The sequence below is a fragment of the Paroedura picta genome, chromosome 7 (assembly GCF_049243985.1).
Source record: "Paroedura picta isolate Pp20150507F chromosome 7, Ppicta_v3.0, whole genome shotgun sequence".
NCBI classification, from domain to species: domain Eukaryota; kingdom Metazoa; phylum Chordata; class Lepidosauria; order Squamata; family Gekkonidae; genus Paroedura; species Paroedura picta.
Genome location: NC_135375.1, coordinates 32433274 through 32460880, shown reverse-complemented (window position 1 = coordinate 32460880; position 27607 = coordinate 32433274). Strand labels below are relative to the sequence as shown.

The 27607-nt window shown below is 41.7% G+C and overlaps 2 protein-coding genes across 3 annotated transcripts in view; one reads left to right on the top strand and one right to left on the bottom strand.

Moving 5' to 3' along the window:
* The window catches only part of DMGDH (dimethylglycine dehydrogenase), an 84382-nt gene that overhangs the window by 38912 nt on the left and 17863 nt on the right, over positions 1 to 27607 (bottom strand). The window contains exons 1-4 of one of the 2 annotated variants that reach the window (XM_077347316.1): positions 8391 to 8651; positions 4443 to 4614; positions 1114 to 1212; positions 694 to 858 (exon numbers count right to left, since the gene is read on the bottom strand). In XM_077347316.1, coding sequence (XP_077203431.1) covers positions 694 to 858; positions 1114 to 1212; positions 4443 to 4614; positions 8391 to 8500 — 546 coding nt within the window. In that variant the 5' untranslated portion in view covers positions 8501 to 8651. Of the gene's footprint in view, positions 1 to 693; positions 859 to 1113; positions 1213 to 4442; positions 4615 to 8390; positions 8652 to 27607 lie in introns of those variants that run through there. The other variant, XM_077347315.1, reaches the window with a different exon arrangement.
* On the top strand, positions 9271 to 25771 carry LOC143842316 (betaine--homocysteine S-methyltransferase 1-like). Its single transcript, XM_077347317.1, is given in 9 exon segments — positions 9271 to 9420; positions 13668 to 13800; positions 16765 to 16883; positions 18397 to 18588; positions 19770 to 19917; positions 22168 to 22350; positions 23496 to 23724; positions 24765 to 24930; positions 24933 to 25771. Coding segments are annotated over 9 exon segments (1332 nt in total). The 5' UTR covers positions 9271 to 9384; the 3' UTR covers positions 25059 to 25771.

Here is a 27607-nt window from a genome sequence, read left to right as displayed (position 1 = left end):
AGAAGATGGTAAAAAGCATGGGCGACAAGATGGAACCTTGCAGGACTCCCTATAACAGAGGCCAAAGGATTGAGCAGCAGTCTGCCTCTAGCTCTACCTTCTGAAATGTACTTTAACTGAAGCCACTACAAAAATGTGCCCTCATCTCCATTTCATACTGGAAAAGCATTCCATAAGGATACTGTGATCAATGGTATTAACAGCTGCTGAGAGGTCAATGAAAATCAAGAGGGTCAGAATACTTCTGCCCATTCCCAGTGCAGGTCATTCACCAGGACAACACAGACCATTACACCCATGGCTACCACTGATCTTTCTGTGATGGTGTCATTTGAATCCTGATTTGGCACCCACCAAGAACACTGGCCTCAGACATTTTAGCAACTGTAGCTGAAAGTCAATGTCCCTTTCCCACCTAGACTGGAGCACTTTTGTATTTCATTTATACATAGAGCTGGATATTGGATACAGGAAGATGGCACCATCACTAAGCTCTGCTGCCGATGACAACTACTTCATGTATAGCAGTTGGCCTTTACATAAAGCAGCCTTCATCATTATTTGTTTCAACTGGAAGACAAAGCTAAGATATATCACAATTTTTTTAAAAAAATTGTTAATCCTAAAATCATGTTTCTTTACATGTAATTACATTTCACATTACTTTCAAATAAAACAACTACAGGCATTTACCTTTTCCATGTTTAATAAAGGGAATAGTTCTTGCACTCTCTCTGGCCCAATGAGATATTGTTCTGTGGGGTGCCAACCAGCACGAGACATTTGGTATTTTAATTCATCCACTCTTGTTGGGGTTGAAGCAATTCTAATACTTCCCGGCTGATGAAACCCCACAGCCTAAGAGAAATGGGAAACGATTATCAAGTTACAAATATAAAACACCTCCAATTAGCATTATTTAGCATCATCACAAAAAATGTACCAGGCGACAGAATTCATGTAGCCAGCATTCATACTGATTTCCAACCATGTGACCCAGTAGTGCGAAATCATGGATGTCCCTGTGCTACACTAAACTGGCTCATTTAGAAAGATGCTGTGTAGCATAACATAGTTCACAAAACTAGTATTGATATAGCTGAAGTTATTCACCTGTCCAGTCTCTTCTTCTAATTTCTCATAAAGCTTGATGCTGTAGTGATGAATTTTCTTCAAATTTATTCCAGGGTGAAAATATGTTGTCAAACCTGCCTTTCAAAAGGAGCCACCAAACAGATAAAGTTATTAGTGTTCCAACTGAAAACCATTTCCATTACAATCACAGAAGTGTCATGTACATGAAAGCTTATACGCAGAATTAAACTTTGTTGGTCTTAAAGATGCCACTGGGCTCAAACTTTGTTCTGTTGTTTCAAATCAACATGGATACTGGAGGTGTGCATTTGGCTACTCTGAGCTGAAAAAATCCAAAAAATAACTTATTGGTCTTTTTCGGATGCTCTTTCAGCCAGATACAGATCAGGCTGAATTTCAGCTTGCTGAAATGGCCAAGTCAGGAAAATCCCCAAAATATTTAGGATTTTTCAGGCTTGGCAATTTCACATAGCTGGATACTTCGTATTTTTCAGGAACATCAGATAGCCAAAGTTAAAAGTATGTTTAAAGGGACTTTGACTGCATTCTGTCTCATAGAACTCTCATAGAAAACATTTAAATGGACCGTGAGCTCTTTAAACACCTTTGGAGGCCATCTTTTTTGGGATCCCACTGTCTGTGTTAGGTCAGCTGGAGAGAGAAGCCTTGGTTTGAGGCCCTAAAAAATGAGAATTTGAACCAAATCCCTAAACAACAGAGCTTGAAAGGCACGTGACAGAGGGAGAACAGATGCAACTTTCCCTGTCATTACACCTTCATGCCGGAGACAACTGTACCTTTCAGACCCTGCTCTTCAGAGGCCCTGGATTCCTGAAAGAACAGTGAGATGGCAGCTTCAGAACAGCTTTGATCCCCACCTAGCCACAATTTACTATGTTTGTGGTCTCCATGAAGCAGGCATAGACAGCACTCTTATCTCTATGCCTAGAGCAGGGGTAGTGAAACTGTGGCCCTCCATATGGAGGGCCGCAGTTTAACTACCCCTGGCCTAGAGAAACTGAAAATTATCACTCTGGAGCAACTTTGCACAGGAGTCCACTGTTAATCAATTAAAAAATTAAAGGCATTAACTTAAAGGTTAAATGCTTAGGCAGTCACAGTACTTCCCCCCCCCCCAAAAAAAAAACCTCCTGGAATTTAAAACTGGGTTCATGCACTCTATGCAGTTTAGCTTCATTAAACTTATCTGAGATTTTTGCTACACTTATGACAATTTTATTTTATGATACTATATAAATATATACCATGACTATAAATGTATATTATCTGCATAAACATGGTATATAATAGTTGCCTCTAGTTCACCTTTACTACATTAACCACCACTGAATGACACATGATCTGGTATCTTGTGTTACTCTGTAACGGCTGCTGACAACTACTTCTTGGTGACTAGCTATAGTTTGCGTAATATGGATCCACTTACCAGCCCTTAATCCCTCCTGATATTCTGGAGCAGAATGTCTTCTTGGAATATAAATAGATTGTTTCCCTGTAAGTGCCATGGTCAGTATATGGCTTTGCTTATTTTTCCTTTATGTCAATATGTGCGTATATCTTCTTAAGACAAACCCTGACAATCTTAACAAGACAGAGGTCTAATTAAGTTAATATTGTACCATAGATATATTTATTACATATATATGCCATTTCTCTCGAGGCAACAATGTGAATCCGCCACTTCACATCATGTTCACATTTAAAGTTTTTTATATTGTTGCTCCTTTATCTGACCTGTCAGAACAATGGCAGCTTAGAAGCAGTACTGACTTTCTTGAATTCCATATTGCATCAACAATATTTTCGATGATTTGGATTGCCCAGCATGCAATTTCTTGCCACAACAGCAACCCAATGGCTGGGTACATTTGCCAGGCTCAATTACACGGCGCTTCCCATTGTGTGTTTGTTTTTAAAACCAGAAATGTTTTAAATCAGTGGCCTGCAACCTTTTTGGGGTTGCGGAAAGGTGGGGGGGAGGGTGATCTGGGCGCCGTGCATGCGTGGCAGCCCCTGTGCAAACGCACATGCACGGCAGATCCACGCATGCACGGACCTGCCACACATGCACGTTTGCACCGCTGGCGTCCCGGCGTCCACGCTTCCCTCTCTCCCCCCCACAGAAAGAAGCTTGCCGGGGCGCAAGCTAATTGGCCGCTTTGGTGGCCGATTTGCTTGCAGCCTGGCAAGTTTCTCGCTGGAGGGGGCGGGGAGAGGGAGCCGCGGCCCAGTATTTGTTCTCCACAAGGCCCGATGGTTGGGGACCACTGTTTTAAATGACTTGACAGGCCTAATTTATGTTGGATGAGAATAAGAACAGAGCAACCATTTGCCGCACTGCCTGGAAAAGGCAATCATTTACTTTTAATATCCTGACCTTGAGCCCTAAAATCATGAAAAGAGTAAGATGATAAATTAGCTTCAGGTTTGGTGGGAACTGGGGGGCACAGTCCCCATTCCAGGATAGGCCAAACTGAACTCCTCCTAGATGGGAAGGAAAAGGTTAAAATGTTTGGCATCTTTGGTATAAAAACAGTGAACTGTCAGAAACTGAGTTGATGCCTGCACTAATCATCCTCTATTTAATCAAGTTCTTATACCATGACCACTAATTTAGTACATTGCTTTTTTTGGGTTCACTTCCAAATTTCTGTAACAGCTGGTAGCATTGCTCTGATACATATCCTTATGACTCTATGTTCTTAGGAGTGCTTTCTAGGTAAAGATCTTTTTTTTTCTTTTAAAGATTTCAGCATGTGAGTAAACAGCTCACACCTGCTCCCAGCTGCTTACCCTTGTGGAGAACAAACACCTAGCCAAGCTAGAAGGATAGATGTGCATGGGGATAGGGGAACAGCACTTTCTGTATGTGTGTGCACTCACAAACACAACACACAATACTTTCAGTAGGTCAGACCATTGTGCTTATGACAGGCTGCTCATGCACACAACTTAGAGGCAACACTGAAAGGGGGGGGCTAGGATTGTCGGAAGCAAGTTCACACTTCTGTACATGTACAGTGACATTCCAGGGTACTTGGTTGCTTAGACAGTGGAAGCCAGGGGAGTGGGTGGCACAACCATGATTATATACTTTTATAGAATAGATTCAGGTGGGTAGGCATGTTTGTCTGAAGCAACAGAACAAAGTTTAAGTCCAGTAGATTCCAACTTCATTTTATAGAATATTCATGAATTGTTGAATCTTCTGCAGTTACTCAATTCTAAGCCTATTGAAATCAGTTCACTTAGAATGCACAGGACTGTAACCGTAAAAAAAAATCTGGAACAAGATTTAGTTTCATGAGTTAGAGCCATTTACTTACTGCATGCCAAGTAGACCCAGCAGTAAGTTCAGATTTTTCCAAGAGAACCACGTCCTTCATGCCTGCCTTGGCCAGATGGTAGGCAAGACTCACACCAACACAGCCGCCTCCAATAATTACTGTGTCTGCAGCATCTTTCCATCTTGCTTGCAAAGATGTTGTTTTTTCCTTCCTGGGAAGGAATGGAATGGAAATGGAATGGAAAACAGAACATTTGATTTTTTGTTTGCCATCTAATGAAATTTAACTAACAACACAAGCTACAAATATTTTACATAAAACTGTCTGCTAGGTTTCCCATCTGCTTGCCTTTCATGTTTATTTCAGAAATACTCATAGAAAAGAACAGAACACAATCATGGAGGTCTTCTGGTGTCTAACTTAGTCAGCATTAACATTCTACCCTTAAGATATATATAAGAAGTAGGCTTCTGAGGAATAGTGGAAAGTAGAAATAAATAACACAAGACCACTGAGCTCCAAGAACAGATCTTCCATCTGACTTTATCTTCAACTTCAGCAGTCTAGCTTTATAATGCAATTCCCCTATAGCTCAATCCATCTAACCTGAAACCTGACTGGTTGAACAAAGGACAATTATTTTTACTGCCTTATGCTGTACAGAAGAGTTGGACGCAGGGAACACACAACACACACCCTGGGTGCTACAACATTTTAAGAGACTTAGCCATTCATTTTGGCTTCTTGGTTTCCCTTTTTATAAATATAAATATAAATATAAATATAAATATAAATATAAATATAAATATAAATATAAATATAAATATAAATATAAATATAAATATAAATATAAATATAAATATAAATATAAATATAAATATAAATATTATTATTATTATTATTATTATTATTATTATTATTATTGGGGGGAGTGAGTTGCCAGCTCCAGGTTGGGAAACTGCTGGAGATCTGGAGGCAGAGCCTGGAGAGGACAGGAATCTCAGTGGGTACAATGCCACAGAGTTCACCCTGCAAAGCATCCATTTTCTCCAGGGGAACTGACATGACCTGTAATTCCAGGAGGGTAGAATAAATGACTGAGGAAATCTCCCCAACACATATTGCCTCTCTTGGGGGCTTAAACTGGTGAATTTCCTCATCCTACTCTGTCTCCTATTGAGCCACAACTGTTCTCCATATACCTAGAGCAATGAGTCTGCTTGACCTTTACCAGGTCGTTGGGAAAGGATCTTCTTGTTCTGTAATTTAGAAATTAGTATTTATCTGCACACACTCTTAATATGGAAAACATATGGGTTGCCTGTTTCACTTCCCAATGTTGCCTATTAAGAGTGAACAAGCTAGAAATGCTCAAGGAATTCCACAGGGGTGAAGGATAATGAATCTGAACATTTTCTCAAGCACACCCAAACCTCCTTTCTTTAGCATTCCGTAAGCTCTCAGGGACTCAAGGGATTCACAAGGGTAACTTAGCTGGCATGTTCCCACTTGCACTAAGCTACTAGCTCCAGAAATTATAGCTCATCCCAAATGCAGCTGTCCAGGTTCTCATACGGACACCATGGAGAGCCCACATAAGTCCGATACCGGCAGCTTCTGGTCAAGTTCCAGATCAGGTTTAATGTTCTCATTTTAACCTATAAGGCCTTACGTGGTGTGGGCCCTCTGTATCTGAGGGATTGTCTCTCTGAATATATGTGACAATTGAGGCAATCAGGAAACTATATCATCTAAATACTGGGCCTCTCTCCTGGCCCTCCTCCTCTTAGTTAACGTCTCATATGGTTAATTTACCAAAAATCTCAGTAATAACTAATTGTGCCAACAAGTTTCAATAGTGATTTTAATGTATTACTTGGATGTTAACCATACTTATTATAATGTTACAATTTAATCTCTGTTCACTGCCTGAGACAGCAAATCAAAGTGCAGTGATGGGTGGGTGGGTGGGTAAGGAGGCCCGCTTTTCCATTTCCCTGTGCATACCCTGGAAGACATGAAATGTTGAGAACAGTTGAGAATCAGCTAAAAGTCTCAACTATCCTCAACATCCCATGTTTCCTGGGAGACGCTCAGTCCTAGTCAGGTCATCTGAAACTGTATTTTGCTTTTAGCTTGCTTTTTCTGCATATCTGGAAGGTTTCCCGAGTGTATAAGTAACTCTTTCCTGTATGTGGGTGTCCTGTTTTTATGTGCTTGTTATTTACTATTAGCTATAACAAAAGAATGATTATCATCTTTAACCGCTCCATGGGAGCGGCATAAATAAATAGTAAGGGCCCTTAGGGTGGGCCCTGTCCGGGATGAGGAAGGGTGCCCATTGGCCCCTTCCCCCGGACTGACAATGGGAGGGCCCAATCGGCAAGCGCTTCGCTCCGAATATCAGTCCAGCGCCAAGGGCCCAATCGCGAGCTGCGCTGATTGGTCCCTTGGCCCCGATCTGAGGAATTGGGAGGTGCGAGGCACTTCCCGGCCCACCCCCCCCCCCAACGTTGGATGCCTTCGGCCCCGGCCGCCATTACCTGCCTACACAGCAGGTAGGCGGTAGGCCTTGGCCAGGAGGCAGCAGGGGGGGAGCGCGCCGGCCCTGACTCTTCCCCGGCTCAGAAGTAGGCTCCTTGGCTGCCCGGGGGGGGGGGGGAAGAAAGCCCTTCCCAGCTGGTCGGCCAGGGCGATCGCCGGATTGCCCTCCCGGCCAGCTCAGAAAGGCAGCTGCCGGGGGGGGGGGAGGAAGCCCTTCCCAGCTGGCTGGCCAGGGTGATCGCCGCCTCAGAGAGCCGCCGATCGCCCTGCCCGCCTGGGAACAGCTATATTATATTTACAACTGGCTTAATTTCTAGTTTTCATATATTTATGCACATGGAAGTCCCAAACCCTAGCTGCCACTCTCACACCACTCCCTCTTATGTTAATTATAATCAGTTTCCCTTTCCTGAAAGGACAGTATAGCTCCTGTAGAAACGTAATAGGGAGGAAAAACCATCTAGTCTAGGAAAATCATACAATGAAAAGACTGTGGAAGTACAGCTCAAAAGTTCTTTCTGGCATTTAGGAAGAAAGTCATCTTGAGTTTAACTGGGAAAGAGCCAGATCGTAACCTCTAATTTAAATCAATACAGCCACAGATATAGAAGAGGGCATAGACAGGAAAGAAGACAGGAAAGTTGAACCATAATGGAATGGCAATTTTATACAAACATTTACCCTATTTCCATATAGTTTTAAATGCTTCTCAGAAAGTCTACAATGGGACAGGTACAAAGTTCATCTGAGGGGTGCTCTGCCTCACAAATTTCATGGAAGCTGTGCACATGCAGCCGAGAGGCACAGTGCTTGCATTCATAAGCAGGATAAAGGCAATTGGGACTAGACGCTGCCTTTTACAGAAGAATGGTTATATTCCTTTGAATATTCAACTTGTCCCTTGCTTTTAGCCCCTGACCATCATCCCAACAGAAATACTGAATCTGCCTGAAACTTGTGCGTAGCAGTGCACTGAACTCACTGAACTCTTTGTTCCACTAAAGCCAATTTTTAAATTTGCTCGGGGCTTTAATATGTAAATACAATCTCACCTCATTGCATATCTGAAGGAGTGTGCTTGCACACGAAAATTTATATTCTCTTGACTCGAACTTTGCCCGACGTGAAAATGCCACTGGACTCAAGCTTCGTCCCGCGGCTTCAGACCAGCAAGGCTGCTCCCCTGACTAGACCTCGCGTCTATGAATGTCACACATCCAAACGCCAAGACTCGGCCAGCGCCCCCTCCCCAAATCCTTCACTGATGAGGAATACAGTCCTTTCGAACCCGGTGCAACTTCCCGCCCCACAAGCACACCCGCTTGGCATTCCCCGCCCTTGCATGTTTCTGCTTTTTCGGGGTGCCCCTGCCGTCCCGCCCGGAATGGAGACCCAGGAACCTGCGGCCGGCCAGCCAGCCACTCACTCACGGCAAGGACTCACCCCCTCTCCTGGCTCGAGGCGCAGAACCGCGCAGACGGCGCCGGAGAAAACAACAAAGCGGGCTCTCGGCGCAACTTGGGCGGGAGCAGGCGCAGGGCCTCCCGCAGCATGGCCTTTCCCTCGCGTCCTCGAGGAGCTCGCTCCGCCGGCCGTTCTGAGCCCCCGCGCAGTCCCCGCGGCTGAGGGAGCGGGACCCGCCCCTCTCTGGAGTGATTGGCTTATTTACAGCCTCGGGCATTTCAGCCTGCCAGAGGAGACGGCCGGAGGAGGGGGGCCCTACAGGTTTGGACCTCTTCGGGTCTAGGAGGGCATGGAGCCCGTATAAAAACCAGCCTCCTTCTCTCGGGACGGGATCTGCTGCTCTCCCTGCAGTAAACACTCGGAGAGCCGCTTTTGCAGGACGCGGGGCAGCGCTACGAACAATTCGCCCGAGGGAATGCTACGAAGGGGAGCTAGCGCTGCGGCTAAGAGAATGGGCTGACAGGAGGAAAAGATGTGTTTAGGGGCAATTCCCCGTCCAAGGAACGGGCCCGCTAACCCCCGCTAGAGTGGTCTTCTTGCTCGCCCGTGCAGCGCGTCAGCCACTCTGCGGTCGTTGCACCCGCGCATTTTGTAGGTGGGGACAGAATGTTCCTTTGGGAAGCGAGAAGGGCTAAGAGTGTTTTCCAGAACAGTGGCGCAGGCTGTTGGTTTTGGCCACGATGGGCACGCTTGTTTTCTCTCCCTCGCTTTCCCGCCCAGCCCAGTTGCGCTGTTGCGGGAGGGCAAAGCACATAACGGCGCGCGAAGAAGGAGTCACTCAGCGGCGGTGGGCTTGCCCGAGTCTCCCAATGGCCATCCAAGCGGCCGCCTGAGGGCCGGACCCTCCCACCAGCCAGAGCTATAAAGCGCTGCTCCGCCGTGCAGGCGTCCCCATTCGACCTCTTGCTTGCTGCTTGCTTGAGCGGCTGAGCCCTCCAGGTCGTCTTGCTTTGTGGGATCAACCGAAGAGCTCATGGCTTCAGGCGGAGGCTCTCCAAGGACCAAGAAGGTAAGAAGGTCCGACGGTTCGTGTTGAACAGCCGTCCGCTCAGCCTGCTTGTACAGTTGCCGGGCTGGAAACGCCTCCTTCGGCCGATCGGGCAGCCAGGCGGTGGTTTGTTCCTTGGGACTCCCTGCGAGAGAAATAGTGCCTGATGGGGTAGCTGGAGATTTACAACGCTGTGGACCAGCTGCTACTGAACAGAGCGGAGGTCTGCGTTCCAAAACAAAACATGATACATGACAGCCCCATGTATTTCATACGGCTCTGAGGCTTGCTTCCAGTGAGGTAGCTTCAAGCTGGTACTTGTGTTGGTCTGAAGCCACAGAACAAAGTCTGAGTCCAGTGGCATCTTTAAGACAAAGTTTTATTTCAAGTATAAGCTCTGGTGTGCATGCACACTCCTCCACATCTGTGTCTACACCTGCAGAAAGGTGCCTGCACATGAAGGCTTATGCCCTGAATAAAACCTTTCTGGTCTTAAAGATGCCACTGGATTCAGACTTCCTGAATCCTGCTTACTTCTAATGGTAAGGAAAAGAGAAGATAACTTGCTCTGTCTTACTTTGATCCAATAAATGTGTAACACTTGAAGCTTTACAGAGCTTTGACTCTTGAAAGGTCATGCCCTCAAACGCTTGTCGATCCTAAGATGCTACTTGACTAACGGGTACTCTTGTCTGTGTTAAAATTAAGTGTTGCTGCTGAAATATTCTTCCACGCTGTTTGCTGCTTGTGCCTTGCTAGCTTTTGCATTTCTGAAGTACACGTCTCCTAGCCAAGGTTGGTAGTTTGGTTAATTAAATCAGGGCATGACTTCCTCTCTCATGTGAATTTGCAAACATAATAGATATATGTGCCACTTTTACTATGCTATGAAACTTTGAACAATGAACAGGATCCACAAGAAAGGTGGACCATAAATAAAGTAAATCATAATAATTTTAGTGCAGTTCTGTACTTCAGCAATCCTGCACAGACTCCTCATTGTCTATCCATCACTTCTCCACTTTTTGACTGGGATCAAATGTAACATCTGTTCTAACTAGCTTGTTTGGAGTGGTTCCTGCATCCAGGAGAATGTTCTATCAGAGCTGTTGTGCAGTCCTAACAAAACTTACTGTTTACCATTCTAAAATTTCCACAGCATTGTAAGAAACATGGTTTAATAAATACTATTTTGAGTTATGAGGAGCTAGATGATAGAATGTATGTGACTTTGTAGTAGTTATTGTTATATGGGAAGTGTTATGTTCAAAGGAAAATTGCTAGAAAAAATAGAGGAATTTTATATTCTCAGTATAGTTAAGATAGATAATACAGAACATAGCTGTTAATGTGCTTGTAAGAATGACAGAGAGCAGGACGTAGCAGCCATTAGGCCAAGAAAGAACCTCTTTAGCCTGGATTCTATTAAAGTAAATGTGGGCACTGGTGTGAATAAAAATGGAGGTATCTGACAACATGCAAAACTGGAAGTGAAAAAGAATGGAAGTGTGAAAAATTAATTTAATAGGTTTGTTCCTAGTTGTATTGGGAAACCATCCTACTCACAAAGAGATCTCATAGAGGTTGAAGGGCAAAGAGAAGAGAATTCCTGGAGATTTGGGGGTGCAGCCTTAGAGGAAAGTTCAAGGCGGAGAAGGACATTAGCTGGGTATAGTCCAAAATAGCTGGTTTCTCCAGGGGAACAGAATTCTCTCATCTGGGGATCTGTTTTAATTCTAGGAAACTTCTAAGCCATACCTAGAAATTGGCAACCCTGCCAGCTACTTTTACAACTGCTGACAGCATGCTTAGTTCTTCCCTGGCATTAGTTTAATTAAAATTATGGGGCTATACTTTGTGGTTGCTTTTAATGACTCCTGCAGAAAACGTATTTCTGAGCATACAGAGATGCCATGGATTACATCTGAGTTTAGCTCACTGTAAAGACTGTTTTCTCTTAAGAAGAAAAATCATGTTCATTGATCTTGAAAATGCTTAAGGGGAGGAACTCATGGATGTTCAGAAAACGTTTTCTCAGAAAGGCACCAGTTCAAGAGCACTTGTTACTATAGATATGAAAAGAAACCCAGAACAGCTGTTAATATTGCTTCAGCAGCTGACTCTCTGAGAGAGATCATATAAAAGGGAATAAATCATTCAGCTAGCACCTTGAGCAGTCTTTAGCAATGCTTTAAGAAAGAATCTGGCACAAAGTGCTCAACAGAGGAGTAAGTCCTTCAGAAAGTGCCCCTTCCTGCATTATAGCTCAAGGCAACTTTAAAATCATAATTTAAAACATTACAATTTAAAAACCACAAAGTAAAACCCACAAATAACATCCCCTCCTTCAAGAGATATGGGTAGTTTAAATATCTCACAAAAAGCCCTGAGAAATGTAATGGCCTTGCTGTATCACCTACAGCAGGGGTGGTCAACCTGTGGTCCTCCAGATGTCCATGGACTATAATTCCCATGAGCCCCTGCCAGCAAATGCTGGACCACAGTACCCCACCCTGATCTGTTCCCCATAATATATTTCTGGTAAGGGCTCGGAGGAGGAGTATGACTTAAACGCTACTCAGTGTTTAACACCCATTCAGGGTGGCTGTCCCACCCCTCAGTGCCGCCTCCTCCTCCAGCAGCCAGCCAATCGCCTTCTGTCCCCACCCCTGACTACCCCCTCCTCCTTCTCCTTCCCTCAGATCCTCATACTCAACTGCTTGGCAGGGTTTTTCTTTCCTGCACACCCTTCTCCCTCCCTTGCACTAGTTATTCACTGACCACATAAGAGCTCTGAATGGGCCAGGCATTATGTTTGACACCCCTGCCCTAGGCCATACAGAGCTTTAAAGGTCATTGAACTCGATGGAGAAACAAGCTGATAGCCAATGCAGCTGTTTTTGCATAGGCCCGTAACAACAATTGGGCTACCATATTTAAACCAGCTGAACTTTCCAGTTTGTCTACAAGGGCAGCCCAATTTAATGAACATTTCAGCAGACCCAACTGTAAGGTTACAGAAGAATGGATTAGCATGGCCAGTTCAGCTACATCTAAGGATAAGAGTTGCCAAATAAGGTGCAGGTGACAGAGAGCACTCTTGGCCACTACACCAATCTGCCTTACGAACACCAAGAGTTAGATCAATGAGCATCTTAATCTGCTGTGCAAAGGCCAGTTTTACTCCACCTGCTACTAATGGATCGAATCATTGTAAAAACATCAGCCTGCCTGACCATGTCATCTTTGTGTTGTCCGGATTCTCCTTGTTCTGTCTTATCCACCAGACCAAAGCCTAAAAAGCACCAGTTCAGAGTCAAGACAGGCACATCTATAAGCTCAGATATTGAAATATAGAGCTCAGTATCATCTCTATATTGATGATGCCCCAAACCAAACTCTTTTGATTTCCAGAAGGCTGGTATACTCATTCCAGTATCCAAACCCCTTCTCTTGAAACATCAGAACCTGTCTTGAGCTTTTTTACTGACTCCGAAGGCAGTTTCTAACCAAACCATGCATTTCTTTACTCTTCAGAGCTAACTCTAAAGAGTTGATTGGGTAGGGAAATTCTCTTCTCACTAAAATATCTAGCCTCTTTCTTTGGCCTGAATGGGAATCTTCACCTACTTTCCAAGCTTCCTTGCCAACTTACTCAGTTCTCCTGTCTGTGTTAAACTGCTTTCTGTCAAGGCCAGTTTATACATGTAGGATATGTAACATGTGCTACGGGCCCCACACTGTACCTTCTCCTCCATGGCTCAGGGCCATAGCCTCTCTCCTCCTTTTGCCCTCTTTAAGGTTGCTTAGGGTGACACCCCTTTCCACTGTGTGGGGCCCCTCCATGAGTCTGGCTGCTTCTGCTGCAATTGTACTCTGCAAGGGCCCTGCGAATCCTTAAACTGGTTCTGGCGCTATAGTACCCGTGAATCCTTAAATCACTCCTGCTCTCAGTCAGGGCTGAATTCCAAAACTGTTAGTGCTTGACTCTTTTTTATTTGTTCATTCAATTTATCTAGTGTTGAAAGCAGACTGAATTCTCCTCAGCATCCAGTTTAAAAGTCTTTCTCTGTTCAGCTGATACTAACCAATCATATCTCTTAGAACAGCCTCATTCAAGGCTCTCTGGCTCTGTGTAGAATGAACTGTTTGGGTGTTTGTACAACATTTCTACGCTTTGAAACATACAGTCTGTCACAACAAGACACACTATGTGAAGTGCTCTATATACGAAATCACTATTCATATGCTATATGTTACTATTTTAGGGCATCCTAGAACGTCTAGATGCTGGGGAAATTGTAATTGGTGATGGAGGATTTGTCTTTGCCCTTGAAAAGAGAGGCTATGTGAAAGCTGGTCCTTGGACCCCAGAAGCAACAGTAGAACACCCGGAAGCAGGTTAGTCTAATTTGTAATTTAATTTATATCCCACTGTTCTCTCCATTGGGGACCCAAAGCAGCTTCTACTACCCCTCCTGTGAGGTAGGTTAAGCTGCAAGAGAGTGGCTGGCTCGAGGTCATCCAGTGACCTTCCATGTCAGAGTGGGTCTCCCAGATCCTAGTGCAGCACTGTAATCACTACACCATACTGGTTTCTGCATACATTGTAGGTTGTGTAAAGCTCTTCAGCTGTAGAATAAGCACATTGGCCAAGAACCAGGTAAATTGGCCTTTGAAACAAATGGAACAGATTATTATTATTTATCATAACTGGCATCTCATTGGGCTGAGATTACTAGATACAGCATACATTAAAATCTTTGAAAACATTTAAATACATATTAGCACAAAGAGTTACACCTTTCTAATCCCAGTGACTTCAGCGAATTGATAAAGGGGTAACTCTGATTAGGATTATATTTGTAATTTTATCTGAACTCCGCACACTTTTATATTGCATTATTTATTTATTTCATTGATAGCCCGCCTTTCTCCGTGAGACTCAAGACAGATTACAACATATAGAAAGCAATTTAGTCAGACAGCACAAGAAAACTGGTACCAATGCAACAAGTTTATATATTAGGAAACAATGCAAACAGAAAACTGCCTATGGCATGAAACTCAAAGCTCCCTAATTCATGTGTCTGCCCAGTGCTAACATTCTAAAAAGCAGCCAAATACTACCTTCTCTCAAAAGGAAAAATAGGAATACTGTTTTTTATCAGGAACCTTATGTCACTATGAACTATTTTATACAGAATTGTTATCACAAATAATTGTCCAATTGCAGGAATACTGTAAACAAAAGTTACTTATTACATGGTTTATCACCTATACCTCCGGGGACACTTAATGGAAATTCAACCCTGTATTTACATGGAAAAGGAAAAAAAGAAGGAAAGGCTCTGATAACCTATGAACTATTACATTGGATTAGTCCAGTAGTCTTTAGGATATCTGTCTCTGTTTTGATGTCGGCAGCTGTTAGGTGCTGCGCTATTTTCAGCAGCCTCCCCGTGTACAACATACAGTTCTGCTCTCATTCACATTGCTCCCCAGGCAAAGCTGTCATTGCCATGGTGGGATGAGGTAACAGGAAACCTGGTGTCATTACTGGGAAAGATAAAAATGCAAAAATGAGATATTTCACCAATGAAATGTATAGGGAAAGACCATACATCAACCAGGCAACCATAGGTCTTATGCTTGAAACAGATGCAACTATAAATCACTCTCAAGGGGTGTTTGTATAGGTCAGGATTTGGGACTTAGAATATCTATGTATATTTATTTATTATATTTATATATTGCTCTCCCCAAAGGCTCCCCGAAGGCTCTTATGCTTGAAACAGATAAATCACTCTCAAGGGGTGTTTGTATAGGTCAGGATTTGGGACTTAGAATATCTATGTATGTTTATTTATTATATTTATATATTGCTCTCCCCGAAGGCTCAAGGCGGTTCATATAAAACAGAATACATATAACTCAGTTTAACAGTAATATAGTGATAACAGCAACACAGTTTAATGATAGAATAATAAAAATACTGTTAAAATACTGTCTAAGTACCTTCGAAACTGGGTAATACTCTTAATTCAGCATGCCGAGAAATTCATGGGTCCTGCTGAGCAATAAAGCTTTGGTTATTGTGAAATAGCTGGTATGAGCAGCATCACACAAAAAATTGCTGTGGAGTTCAAGGAAGTTTTGCCCAAACAATTTTTAATAAATATACAAGGAAGTAACTTCCTTTTGTCAATAGGAATAACTTCTGGTCTGTTTGTGTGTAACATAGTGCCCTCTGCTGCATGAAAACATACATGTATATAAATATAGTGTAGTAGCTGTTACCCAATTGGAAGAGATAGCTGTCTTATATATCTCCCACTGAAAATGTTCCTACATATTACACCAAGAAACTAGGTGTAAGTATATAAAGCATTGTCTCTCCTGCAGCTTCAGCTAGAATGATGAAATAAGTTACTATTCTTTCTATTTTACAGACAGGAAACTGATGGTGACCTGGATTCAAATTTCCACTCAGCTATGAATGACCTTAGGCCCATGACATTCTCTCAGAGGGATGTTCTGAGAATAAACCTAGGGAGAGCCACATATGTTATTGTGAGCTCCTTGTAGGAAGGACAGGATAAAAATGTGACAGACTGTGAATGTAACTTTCACTTAACATCACTTGACATCAATGATGGCCTGCCCTTGTCTCTGACCTGGTAATTGCAGCTGGTGTGGAATGCAGCTGCTAGAGTCCTCACAGGAACATCTTGGAGGACCCATATCCAGCCTGTGCTGAGGCGGCTCCACTGGTTGCCAGTTGCCTTGCGCTCTGTGGGTTCCAACTTACTGGTCATCCCCCGCCCCAAGGAGGTTCCACTGGCCTTGACTAGGGCCGGGGCCTTTTCGGTCCTGGCCCCTGCCTGGTGGAATGAGCTCCCGGAGGAGCTGCAGGCCCTGCGGGAGTTTCTGGTATTTTGCAGTGCCTGCAAAATAGAGCTCTTCCACCAGGTCTGTGGTTGAGGCCAGGGCAAAGAGAAGATCTATGGCCACCCCCAAGAAGGAATATTCCACCACATTCCATCTGTGGTGGTCAGCTGTTCCCCTGGTCCCAGTGGAGTAGGTGGGGGGTTGGTTGCCGCCATGCTTTTCTGTTTTTTGGTAGACTGCATTTTTAACTACTGATTTTAGGGGATTTTTTTAAAGGATTCTATTTACCATTTTATCTGTAACCCGCCACGAGCCGGCTTTGCTGAGAGTGCCGGGTAATAAATTCAATAATAATAATAATGATAATAATAATGAGGAAGAGGCTAATTTCTACTCTGTTCAGGTTTGGATATTACCCTGAATCAAAAGTGCTTGAGCCACAAAATTAACATGTAATTCTTTTACATTTTTCAGTTTCTCAGCTGCATCGAGAATTTCTCAGGGCTGGATCAAATGTTTTACAGACTTTCACCTTTTATGCTAGTGAAGACAAATTGGAGAACAGGGGAAACTATGTAGCTGCTAAATTTTCTGTGAGTAGTTTGATTTGTTTTTTATTAATAATTCTGTCTCCATGTCAAAAATAAGTGGTATCAGCCCTCAGAACAGAACATCTTAGCAAGACGCAACTGATTTATTTACAGAGCAGTCTTAAGCAGAGTAATGCCTTTCTAAGAGCATTGATTTCAATGGACTTAGAAAGGTGTTACTTTGCTTAGCATTGTTCTGCTCAAGATGTAGTCATAAAAATTAAAATGTATCAAGATACTGAATGGAAATAGGAAAGGTGTTACGAAGGTTCAGTAAAAAAAATCTGACATCTGAGTTCCTTAGTCTGTTTTTGGTAAAGTCTTTCCCAGGCAAGTTAGTAGATACTGTAATCAAACAGAGAAAATCAGCATGGCTTCTGCAAAGGGAAGTCCTACCTCACCAACCTCTTGGAGTTCTTTGAGAAAGTGAACAAGCATAATGGTGACCTAGTAGATGTTAAGCTTCTTACAAGGTACCTCACCAAAGATTCCTGAGTAAACTTAGCAGTCATGGGATAAGAGGAAGGGGTCTCTAATGGATTAAAAACAGGCACAAAAAACAGGAATAAATGGACAGTTCTCACAAAGGAGGGGAGTAAGCATTGGTGTCCTGCAAAGATTGACATTGCAAAGATTGACTATGATTATTATGATTATTGTGATTATTATTCAACTTATTACCCTATCATGTGACTCAGGGTAGATTACATCATAAAATCATATGTAGATAAAATATAGCAATAAAACATTATTAAATTAATATTAAATTGTAGTCATCCTCTGGTAATTTTTCTCATGCTAAAAAAGGAGAGAGGGAGCTGGGAGATTGACTGTGAAGAACTCCAAAAGGATCTCCACAAACTGATTGAGTGGGCAATAATGTGGCAAGTGAAGTTCAATGTTGGTAAATGAAAGGTGATGCACATTGGGACAAAAAACGTATCACAATTTTAACTATAGTCTAATGGGGTCTGAACTTGCTGAGACTGACAGGCAAAAAGTACTTGGGGTCATAGTGGATTGTTAACTGAAAACATCAACCGAGTGTGCTGTAAAAAAGGCAAACTATATGTTAGAGAATTGGGATTACTAGGTAAGAGACTGAGAATAAAATGGCTGATATTATATTCTGCAATATTTCAGAATTCTGTCGTAAACTTGTTCAACCGGAATTAGCTTGATAACTACTTAATAGATCTTTCCATCCTTCCATTTTATTCCCACCTTTTCTCCATCTTTCTGGACAAGAAGTATACAGTGATAAACCACACTTTTTCAAACACCCTATTTATACCTTCAAACTACAAAAGGGGAAACTGATTCAGATATTGCTTTGGATATACTAGGAACACCGCCAGTTTGAAGCCCTTGAACCCGATATTGAAAATCACAGCTGTCTTTACAAAATTCTGTTATGCCATTCAATTAAATGTGTATAATATATTCTATGTACAGCTCTGTTTCATTTTGTTTCCTACAGTTATAGTCACTACTAACTATGTTTTTGTACTATTAGGGCCAGAAAGTAAATGAAGCTGCCTGTGACATTGCAAAAAAAGTGGCTCAAGAAGGAGATGCTCTGGTAGCCGGGGGCGTCAGTCAGACGCCGACATACTTAAGTGGCATGGTTGAAGCTGAAGTTAAGGCAATCTTTCGGAAACAGCTAGAAGTTTTTAAGAAAAAGAATGTGGACTTCTTAATTGCAGAGGTAAATGAAACCTTTAAAGGATCAGTGAGTGCTCTCAATGAGGAAAGAAGCCTTCATGATGGGTGAAAAACAAACCAGCATATTCGTCATGTTCTACAGTGTATTGCAGTGTTTCTTTCAAATATGAATTGTTCTTTTCTAGAAATAAGGTTAAAGCTGTAAGTAGATTACATTTGCATTGTTCCACATTCCAAGATCTTATTCAGCATGTGATTTTTGTAACTGTATCCCTTCCCTAACTCACTTCTGAAAGCACAGAATGTTGTAGAATTTAAACTTGAATCTATTAAATTAATTTGGGAATAATTCCCAGGATGTTGAACATCTGCCATTCCCATTTGTAATAAATTCTTTTAACAATTCTCATTTAAAGCTGTATCCTAACTTGTCCCAGTGTTCAAAGTCAAATAGCTTGTTCTGTGGAAACATTTTGAAAATTTAGGGATTTAATGTAAGAACAAGATATGAAATGTGAAATGGTATGATATAGCCTGATGTCAGGTCTCAGAAGTTAAGGAGGGGTGATTTATAATGAAGTTTCTATATCACCCCTTCCTAGATGGGCTTTGGGCAGTTTACAATATAAAACAAAAATATTGATAAAAACAAAACAATATTTAATTAAAAATCCACCACCCCCCCCCCAGCTGCCTCCATTCACCATCAGGTTGTTCATTTTGTTTGTAGAGTTGTCTTATTGGTGGCGGAGAAAACAGAATGGAAGAGAAAGAGGGAGAGAATGGGAAAGGAAGAGGCTGTCTGATTATGGGCCATCATAACCTTAGCTGTAAGGGCTGGCGGGAAAAAGCCATTTTTCAGGTCCTGCACAACCCAGAGCGTAAAAATTAGCTGGCATCTCAGTTCCATCAGGCTGGAGCCAGGGCTGAGAAGTACTTGAGCCAGGGCCAGTTGGTACTTGATTAGGGGAAGACTGCAGAGAAAGGCAATGGCAGACCACCTCTGCTTCTCACTTTGCCTTGAGAACCCCTTGCTGGAGTTGCTATAAGTCAGTTGCATTTAACAGTATATACATACTGATGGTATGTACATATGTAATGTTAAAAACAAACTCCTTTTGGGTTTGTTTTGGATTTTAAATTTTGTTTTCAAATGTTGGCAACACAGTAGCTCTGAATCTCCTTCTACTCTACCCTCTCTGATGTTCTCAATATGCATTGTAGTATTTTGAACATGTTGAAGAAGCTGCATGGGCTGTTGAAACCTTAAAGGAATCTGGGAAGCCGGTTGCAGCTACTATGTGCATCGGTCCAGAAGGAGATATGCATGGTGTTCTTCCTGGAGAATGTGCTGTTCGGCTTGTAAAAGCTGGTAAGGGTCTACTTTTCTCATATCCATTGGTTGTAAGAAAATATGACATGAAAATTGCTAAATAGCATCTATAGATGATGTACTTGGAAGTAAAGGACTGTGCAGAGGACCTTTGTACAGCTTCACTCTTATATTAGCTGTATTCCGGAAGGAGTCTGCAAATAGTAAGGATGTATGAAGTTCTTCAGATAGCAGCTAACTTGTAAAATTACAAATGGTTTTTATTTTTAAATCTCTTAACACTCCCCCCCCCCGCCATATTCAGGTTAAGAGAATAAATGGAATTTTTAAAAGTGTGAAAATAATAATATTTAATAAAATAACAATGTGCAAAGATACCAAATATACAACAGACAGTACAAATGCATTTGTTTAATTAGGTTTGGAAATGCCTTGTACACTCTGTTGTGCATACAAAAAAAGATAGTGAGAATACCATCTCTCTCGCTTCAGAAACAGACAACAAGTATATTTGGGTTTCTTTTTGCACAAATATGGTTGTACATGGAGAGTTCTCACATGGAAATACAGTCAGTAATCTCTACAAATGCATATAAGCAGTTTCTTACCCAATAACATACTACAGGATCTTTTTTTGAAGAACCCATTTGGCCAGTGATTAGACTCTTCCCCTTTAGCTGTGTAGGACTGATCTAATGTTGTAGCATAGCTCCAGCTTCGTATTGCCATAAGGTGTTTGTAGTCTTCAACCACATCTAAGTGATTTTAATATGTTATTATATTGTAATATGATAACAATGGAATGGACATATCTCATCAGAGATGACACTACTTTAGGGATTTAATAGATAATGCACAGAAAGGCTATACATTTGGGTGGTTATTAAACCCAGGACAAAGCTTTGCCAAATTTATGGAGTAGTAATGTTACATCAACATAATAATCAGTATTCTCCATCTTGGTTTGATCCACTAAGACTGGAAAGACAAGAAGAGCCCAGCTGAATCAGACCAATGGTCCATCTAGTCCAGCATCCTGTCTCACACCAGTTCTATGGATGTAGCTGATATAGTTAATTAGTTATGTTGTGTTAATCTGGATAAGAACTAGATATGCTATAGAATACAAAAGCATGTAGTGCATCTTCTGGTCTGACACTGTTATGACTAAAAAGATCTCATCAGCTTGATTTCAGAGAATGAAGAGCAGCAGTTCTGTTATAAGTGGAAATTAGATTAAGGAAAGTCCAACTGGCAACTACTTCACCTCCACAGTTCTCAGTGATGGATGCTTTCGGAATATTCCCAGAACCGAACCCTATGAACCATCACCGACCATGAGATTCCCTGAGCATGACTTCTGTGATTGCTTAAAGCTGGGTAGCCCAGCTTAGCCTGAACTCATGAGCACTTGTAAGATCAGCACCATAGTTAGTACTTAGATGGAAGACCACCAAGGAAGACTGGGGTTGCTATAGAGAGGAAGGCAATGGCAAGCCACTTCTGCTTGTCTCTTGACTGGAACATTTCATGGATGGGTTTTCCCTGAGTCAGCTGTGACTTGAAGACATGTTCTTCTTAAGGAGAAAGTTATAGAGGTATTTGTGAAATCTTATGCTGGATTGCTACCTGAAAGGAATTAAAAATGTTGGAGATGTCTTTTGTGACATAAAAATAACAACAAAAAAATAATCCTCTTCAGAATTCAATCCTTGATTTTGTTGCCAGATTTTTGAAAAGTTTTTAATGTTGCAAAAGGGCTGCTGTGCCTCAGTTAAAAAGAAACAACAATAAATTATTGGTGGGTGGTGAACTATTTATTTTTAATACATATGTGTAATTTTTTGCTTGCATAAAATCTTCTACAGACTTCCTTAAATCCTCCTTTTTTGCCAGTAAGCAATTGGAGCGGAATCAAAAGCATAATATGGAATAATATGGAATAATAATGGAGTAGAACTGAAGGTCATTTTGAAATACAGGACACATACTCCCTCTTGCAAAGTGTAGGTCCCATAGTAGCATCTAGTATTGTACTATCATCTAGTCTTTTGCTCTTCAGGGGCAGATTCCAAACATACACGTTCATGATACAGTTGCTTCAAGCTGGTCTCTGAAGAAGTGGCATATACAGTATCTAAATCGGTAGATAAATGGTACAGTTTGGTAAACTTTAACATCAAAAAAGGGCTCTGAACACAGACCACTTAGGCTAAAAGCATTATTTGAGTTACAACTTATGTTGATGATGAAAGACATTATAGGAAACTTTCCTCTTTGTCCTTATAGGTGCTTCTATTGTTGGTGTCAACTGCCATTTTGATCCAGAAACTTGCCTCAGAACAGTGAAACTCATGAAGGAAGGCTTGCAAGCAGCTAAGCTAAAAGCACATCTGATGTCACAACCACTTGCGTTTCATACACCTGACTGTGGGAAGCAAGGTTTCATTGATCTGCCCGAATTTCCTTTTGGTAAGAGTTTTCTGTGCTACATCAGATATTCTTAAGGTTACAATATTTCATTGACTCAGATGAGTTTTCTGAAGAAGTGAGCTGTGACTCCTTAAAGCTCATAGCCTGCCACAAATGTAAGATGCTACTGGAGTCTTTAAGGTCTTAAAGGTGCTACAGTACTGTTGCTGTTTTCTACTGTTTTCTTTGAATATATTTGTAGGATTGGAATTGATGTTAAAATTTCAGGCAAAGGCAACCCATGTTAATTGTAACACAGATGAGATTTTTCCCCCAACACACACGCACACGTCATAATGCAGTGTGGAATTCCGTCTTATGTAGAATTGGAAAATAAAATGAATGCGTGGTATATTCTTCTCCAAATGTTTCAGTGTATTATATAGATACATTTCATATATTAATAAATACATTCTTTTCATCTTCTATAACTGCACTACTGGATAAGGAAAATATGTAGAAGGATTAGAAAAAAATTTGCCGCTGAGAAAAAGACAAGTTGGGTCTCTTTAGGCAGAGTGTCTGTAAGCTTAGCTTCTACTTGTAGGAATGTTTCACACAGGTATGGAGACAGATGGGGCCAGCAGTAAATAGTAGGGTAGAAGCCATGGATCACTGGCATGGACAGTTTTATTTCTGATATGTCTTTGTGAACTACAAATGGGTTCGAGGGGTCTGATTGGCTAGTTTGGCTGGGAGTTATCATGTGGCTGTGTATAAATGCTGTGACACAGTTTACTAATGTAACAGCATTAACTTTTGCTTATATATTCCTACTGTTATGATGGTCCGTTCTTAGTCTAAGATTGCTTGCACTCGAGAGCTCACGCCTTGAATAAATCTTTGTTGGTCTTAAAGGTGCTACTGGACTCTGATTATATTGTGCTACTTCAGACCAACACGGCTACTAATTTGAATCTGTCTAATTTAGGAACTGCTCCTCCCAGCATGGGGCTGTTCCCAGAGTTTACAACATTGTTCTTGCCGCTACCTAGAAACTATTTAAAAACGTTTAAGCAGTGAATGACAACATATTTGTCAAACAGAGTGAATATGATCTGAGATTTTGGAGGGATAATAATACAAATTCTGTGCAAAATACCCAGGCAACAGTGAAGGCTAAAGCAATTGCTTTATCATTACAGCTTTGGAACCAAGAATTGTCACCAGATGGGATGTACACAAATATGCAAGAGAAGCCTACAATTTAGGGATCCGATACATTGGCGGTTGCTGTGGCTTTGAACCATATCATATCAGAGCAATTGCTGAGGAGCTGGCTCCAGAAAGAGGGTACTTGCCACAAGCTTCTGAAAAACATGGCAGCTGGGGCAACGGTTTGAGCATGCATACCAAACCCTGGATCAGAGCAAGGTCAGTTTATTGTAGCAGCAAGACTAAAATAGCCCAGTAAATCATTTTTGTTCTCAATCTGTTGGCTCAGATAGTAAATTATTTAGGAATTGCAGCCTGGCAGATTGCTGAGAAGTTGTAGAATGTTCCTGGACAGAGAACAGGCTTGAAAGGGGAAATTTATAAGCCTAAATGGCAGGACAAAATCGGTGGGAGCAAAGCATTCCTCAGCGCATAAATTAAGGTTAATATTCTGGTTGAATTAAATCTCTTATGGTTTAATGCAAAGTAAAAGGACTTAAGAGCTATGTACTTTTCAAGTTCCCTCAGATTTAGTGACTACCGAAAAGATGCCCATTCCATATTTTCCATGATTATTAAATCTGAATACACTGGATTCAGTAAGAATTATTACTATTTGTGTCAGTTTTCATGAATTAAAACATATTTAAAAGATGCTGGGTGTTATCCAGAGGATCTAAAGTAGAAGAACTAATGTGGTATAATGGTTAAGAGCAGTGGCTTCTAATTTGGAGAACTAGATTTGATTCCCCACTCCTTTACATGCAGCCAATTGGGTGGCATTGGGTCAGTCACAGTTCCTATCAAATCTCTCTCAGCCCCACCTACCTCACAGGGTGTCTGTTGTGGTGAGAGGAAGGGAAGGTGATTGTAAGCTGCTTCAACACTCCTTCAGGTAGTGAAAAGCGGGGTATAAAAACTAATTCTTCAACTAGAGTTGTCATCCATTGATAACCAGTGGGTGTCAAGGGGGTGGGGATATGGACTGACAGCATAACATTACTTCTGAGTTAAACCCAGGAATTCTAGAAATCCTTGGAAACGCTACAGCTTTAATGATGGCTGGCAACCCCATATTCAGCGTAGTCCTTTGCAATGATTTCATGCATTAAATACTTGCTTAATTGGAATGGGTCAGAAACTGGATCTTCTTGCAGTTAAGGGAGCAGTTTGAAATATAGCCTGTATAAAGCCCTCTTCAATTGTGTGTGTGTGTGTGTGTATTTATACACTTAATGAGTTTTTTATATATAACATAGGTCTAGGAAAGAATACTGGGAAAACCTGTTGCCTGCCTCTGGTCAACCCTACTGCCCTTCACTTTCAACGCCAGATGGCTGGGGAGTGACCAAAGGAGATGCTGAGCTGATACAACAGAAGGAAGCCACAAGTGAAGATCAGTTAAAAGAGCTCTTCAAGAAACAGAAATTCAAATCCAGCACCAAGCCTTGAATGTTTATCATTCACATGTGCCTTCTGGTCTCACAAGAGTACCATTGGATTACCTAATATACATAATCCAGAGAAAGCTTGTCATATTCCAGTCCAATTGAAATCAAGACATGGTGCCCAATAAGCCAGTTCTCAGACTGTCTACTCAAAAGTATGTCATGCCACGTTCATTAGGATGTTGTTTTTTATTAAATGTGCTTAGTGTTGAAGCCCAGTCTTGTTTAGTTCAGAAGGAGCTTGGGACACCTTCATTTTCTCTAGATTGTATCCATTCTGTTAAGACTAGCAGGGCAGCTGCAAACAGCATCAAATGCTTCTTAGCTCATTGATTTCAGCAGACTTACAAGGATGTAATTCAGTTCATGATTGCACGGATAGCTTGTTTTCTTATAAACACAGCACTGTTTAGGAAATGATAGAGTATCAGTCCTGCTTTGCAAAAGGCCCTTTTTTCTCAGAATAAAAACTTTAAAATAACAGTGAAATAGTATCTGTATTTTAAAATTCATTGAAATGTGAACAAATAAAGTGCAGCTAATTCAAACCTTTCTGTTGGCCACACGTTGGGAACTTATGATACATACCACTGCTATTTCTAAAACATATATGCAAGGAAAAATAAAGCATAAATTCCACTTCTGAAAAAGAATTCCTTGTCCCATGGAACCAAGCAAGCATCAAAATGTTAACATGTTTAAATGCTCTTGCATGTGGCTAAATTCATCACTGATACCTGGTCAATATGTAGGACTTCAGCACTGTACATATGTAAGGGAAATGGCTTATGTTAACACCAATAAAGATTTTCAAATTATTGAATGTGCAAAACTGATATCTTGTAAGATCTCAGACAAAAACTAAATTCTGTGCAAGCATCTGGATGAGATTGAAAACTGGTCACTAAATATATTTCAAATTACTTTTTAGTCTACATTTTGAGAAAGGGAATTTGTAATGCTGTTTCACAGTCCCATTTTATTATCACAGCAAGCCTTGGTCCACACAGTGGTGATGTTCCATGTTTTCATTACTACTGCTTTGCAGAGGCGACAGAACATCTCCATGATCGATGGATTGACCCATCAGTGAATTCCCACCCAGCTGCAACTGTCCTGCAGCTTGCCCTCCCCATTTCTTCCCAGGGAATCTGGGCCGTGACTGCTCACACCTTTCCTCTTATATCCTTGCAACTAAAAAGCCTAGAGACTTGTTGTTTAATGGAAGATGGAAGTTTTGGATAAACCAGTAGATTAGAATCCACTTCTGCTCTCCCAAATTTACCCAAGAAGAGCTGGGGCAGGATCCATTCCATATGAGGCATTTGCCAAGTGTCTAAACTTGTAGAATGAGCATAGAGTCAGCAATGCAACCTGGCTGCGCCTTTGTCCCTAAAAGGCTGCTCCCAACCAGCTGGTGAGGGGAAGGGAAAAGGAGGCTTGATCACCTTTGCTGGGGCCATCAGCCTCTTGTTATCTTGGGGGATGGGTAGTGCTTTCCTCATGAGCTGATCACTTCTGATGAGGCCAGCTGAATCTCATTGGTCTGGGAGTGGGTTGGGGATTTCCCCATTAGCTTTCCCTGGTGGGAATTTCCTAAGTGATGTTGCTTGTTTTGATGAGTTGAGGACTGGTTCTGGGACTATACCATCACAGGTGGAACTCTTAAAAGGGGTCTCAGGCAGCCAAGGAGGTGGTCGGTAGGAGAGTCTCTGACTGCTGAGAGAGGCCAGCTGAGAACAGCCAAAGAAGGGTAAATGGGAGGGACTAAAACTCTTCCCTCAGTCTTGCTCTGACTGCACTGAGTCAGCCTCTTCCAGGGGAATGGAACATGGGAAGGCATTGGAGTGCCTGAAGGGATGATCAGCTCATCACATAAATGTTATTGAATTATAGTAAGCTGGCAACTACCCATATTTCTAAAAAAAAAACCTTGGGAGGTGATAAGAGAGCAAACAGTGGCCTCAAGGGTTGACAGAAGGAGGATGTGGGACCTTTTGAAAATGCATTTTCCCTACTAGATGGAGGGCAAGTACATGAAGTCTGCGGTTTTTCAATAAAGGTTATGGCTAAACAGGTTTGAGAAACATCAGAAAATGGGAAAACATGGAGGGCATTTCAAAGATGATGCTGTATGGAGGTGTTTCAGCACTCGGAACAAGGGTTGGGCAAAACATTAATACGGAAGTAGCTAAAGAGAGACATTGCCTTAAGATTGCCCATGAGTTTCATGATCAAAAAAGTTTTGTAGCCTATTGCCTCCCATTCGAGGTGGATGTCTGAACCACTGCACCACAGAAAAAGAATTTTTTCCAAGAAAAAATTTATTCTTTTATTTTTTAAGTTCATAATAAACTATACATAAAATGCTGCTGCCAAAAGAACTCCCACTGGGTAATTTAAACATCTGGGACCATACATGTAGTGACCTTCTCTATATTGCACTTTAGTTTACTATTATGTGCCTTTTCTTTTAAGATTAGAGATTGCTGGGTTTTCTCCAGTAATATCATTCTGACTTTTAACTACAAATGAAAACGAAATCCACAAGAGTTGGGCATCATTCCATTGTGCTTCTCCTACCTGCAGCTGTGACCCTTCTTCTAGCTGCCACTGTTGAGACCATAAAAGGGGGGGTGGCAGCAACCAGTGCA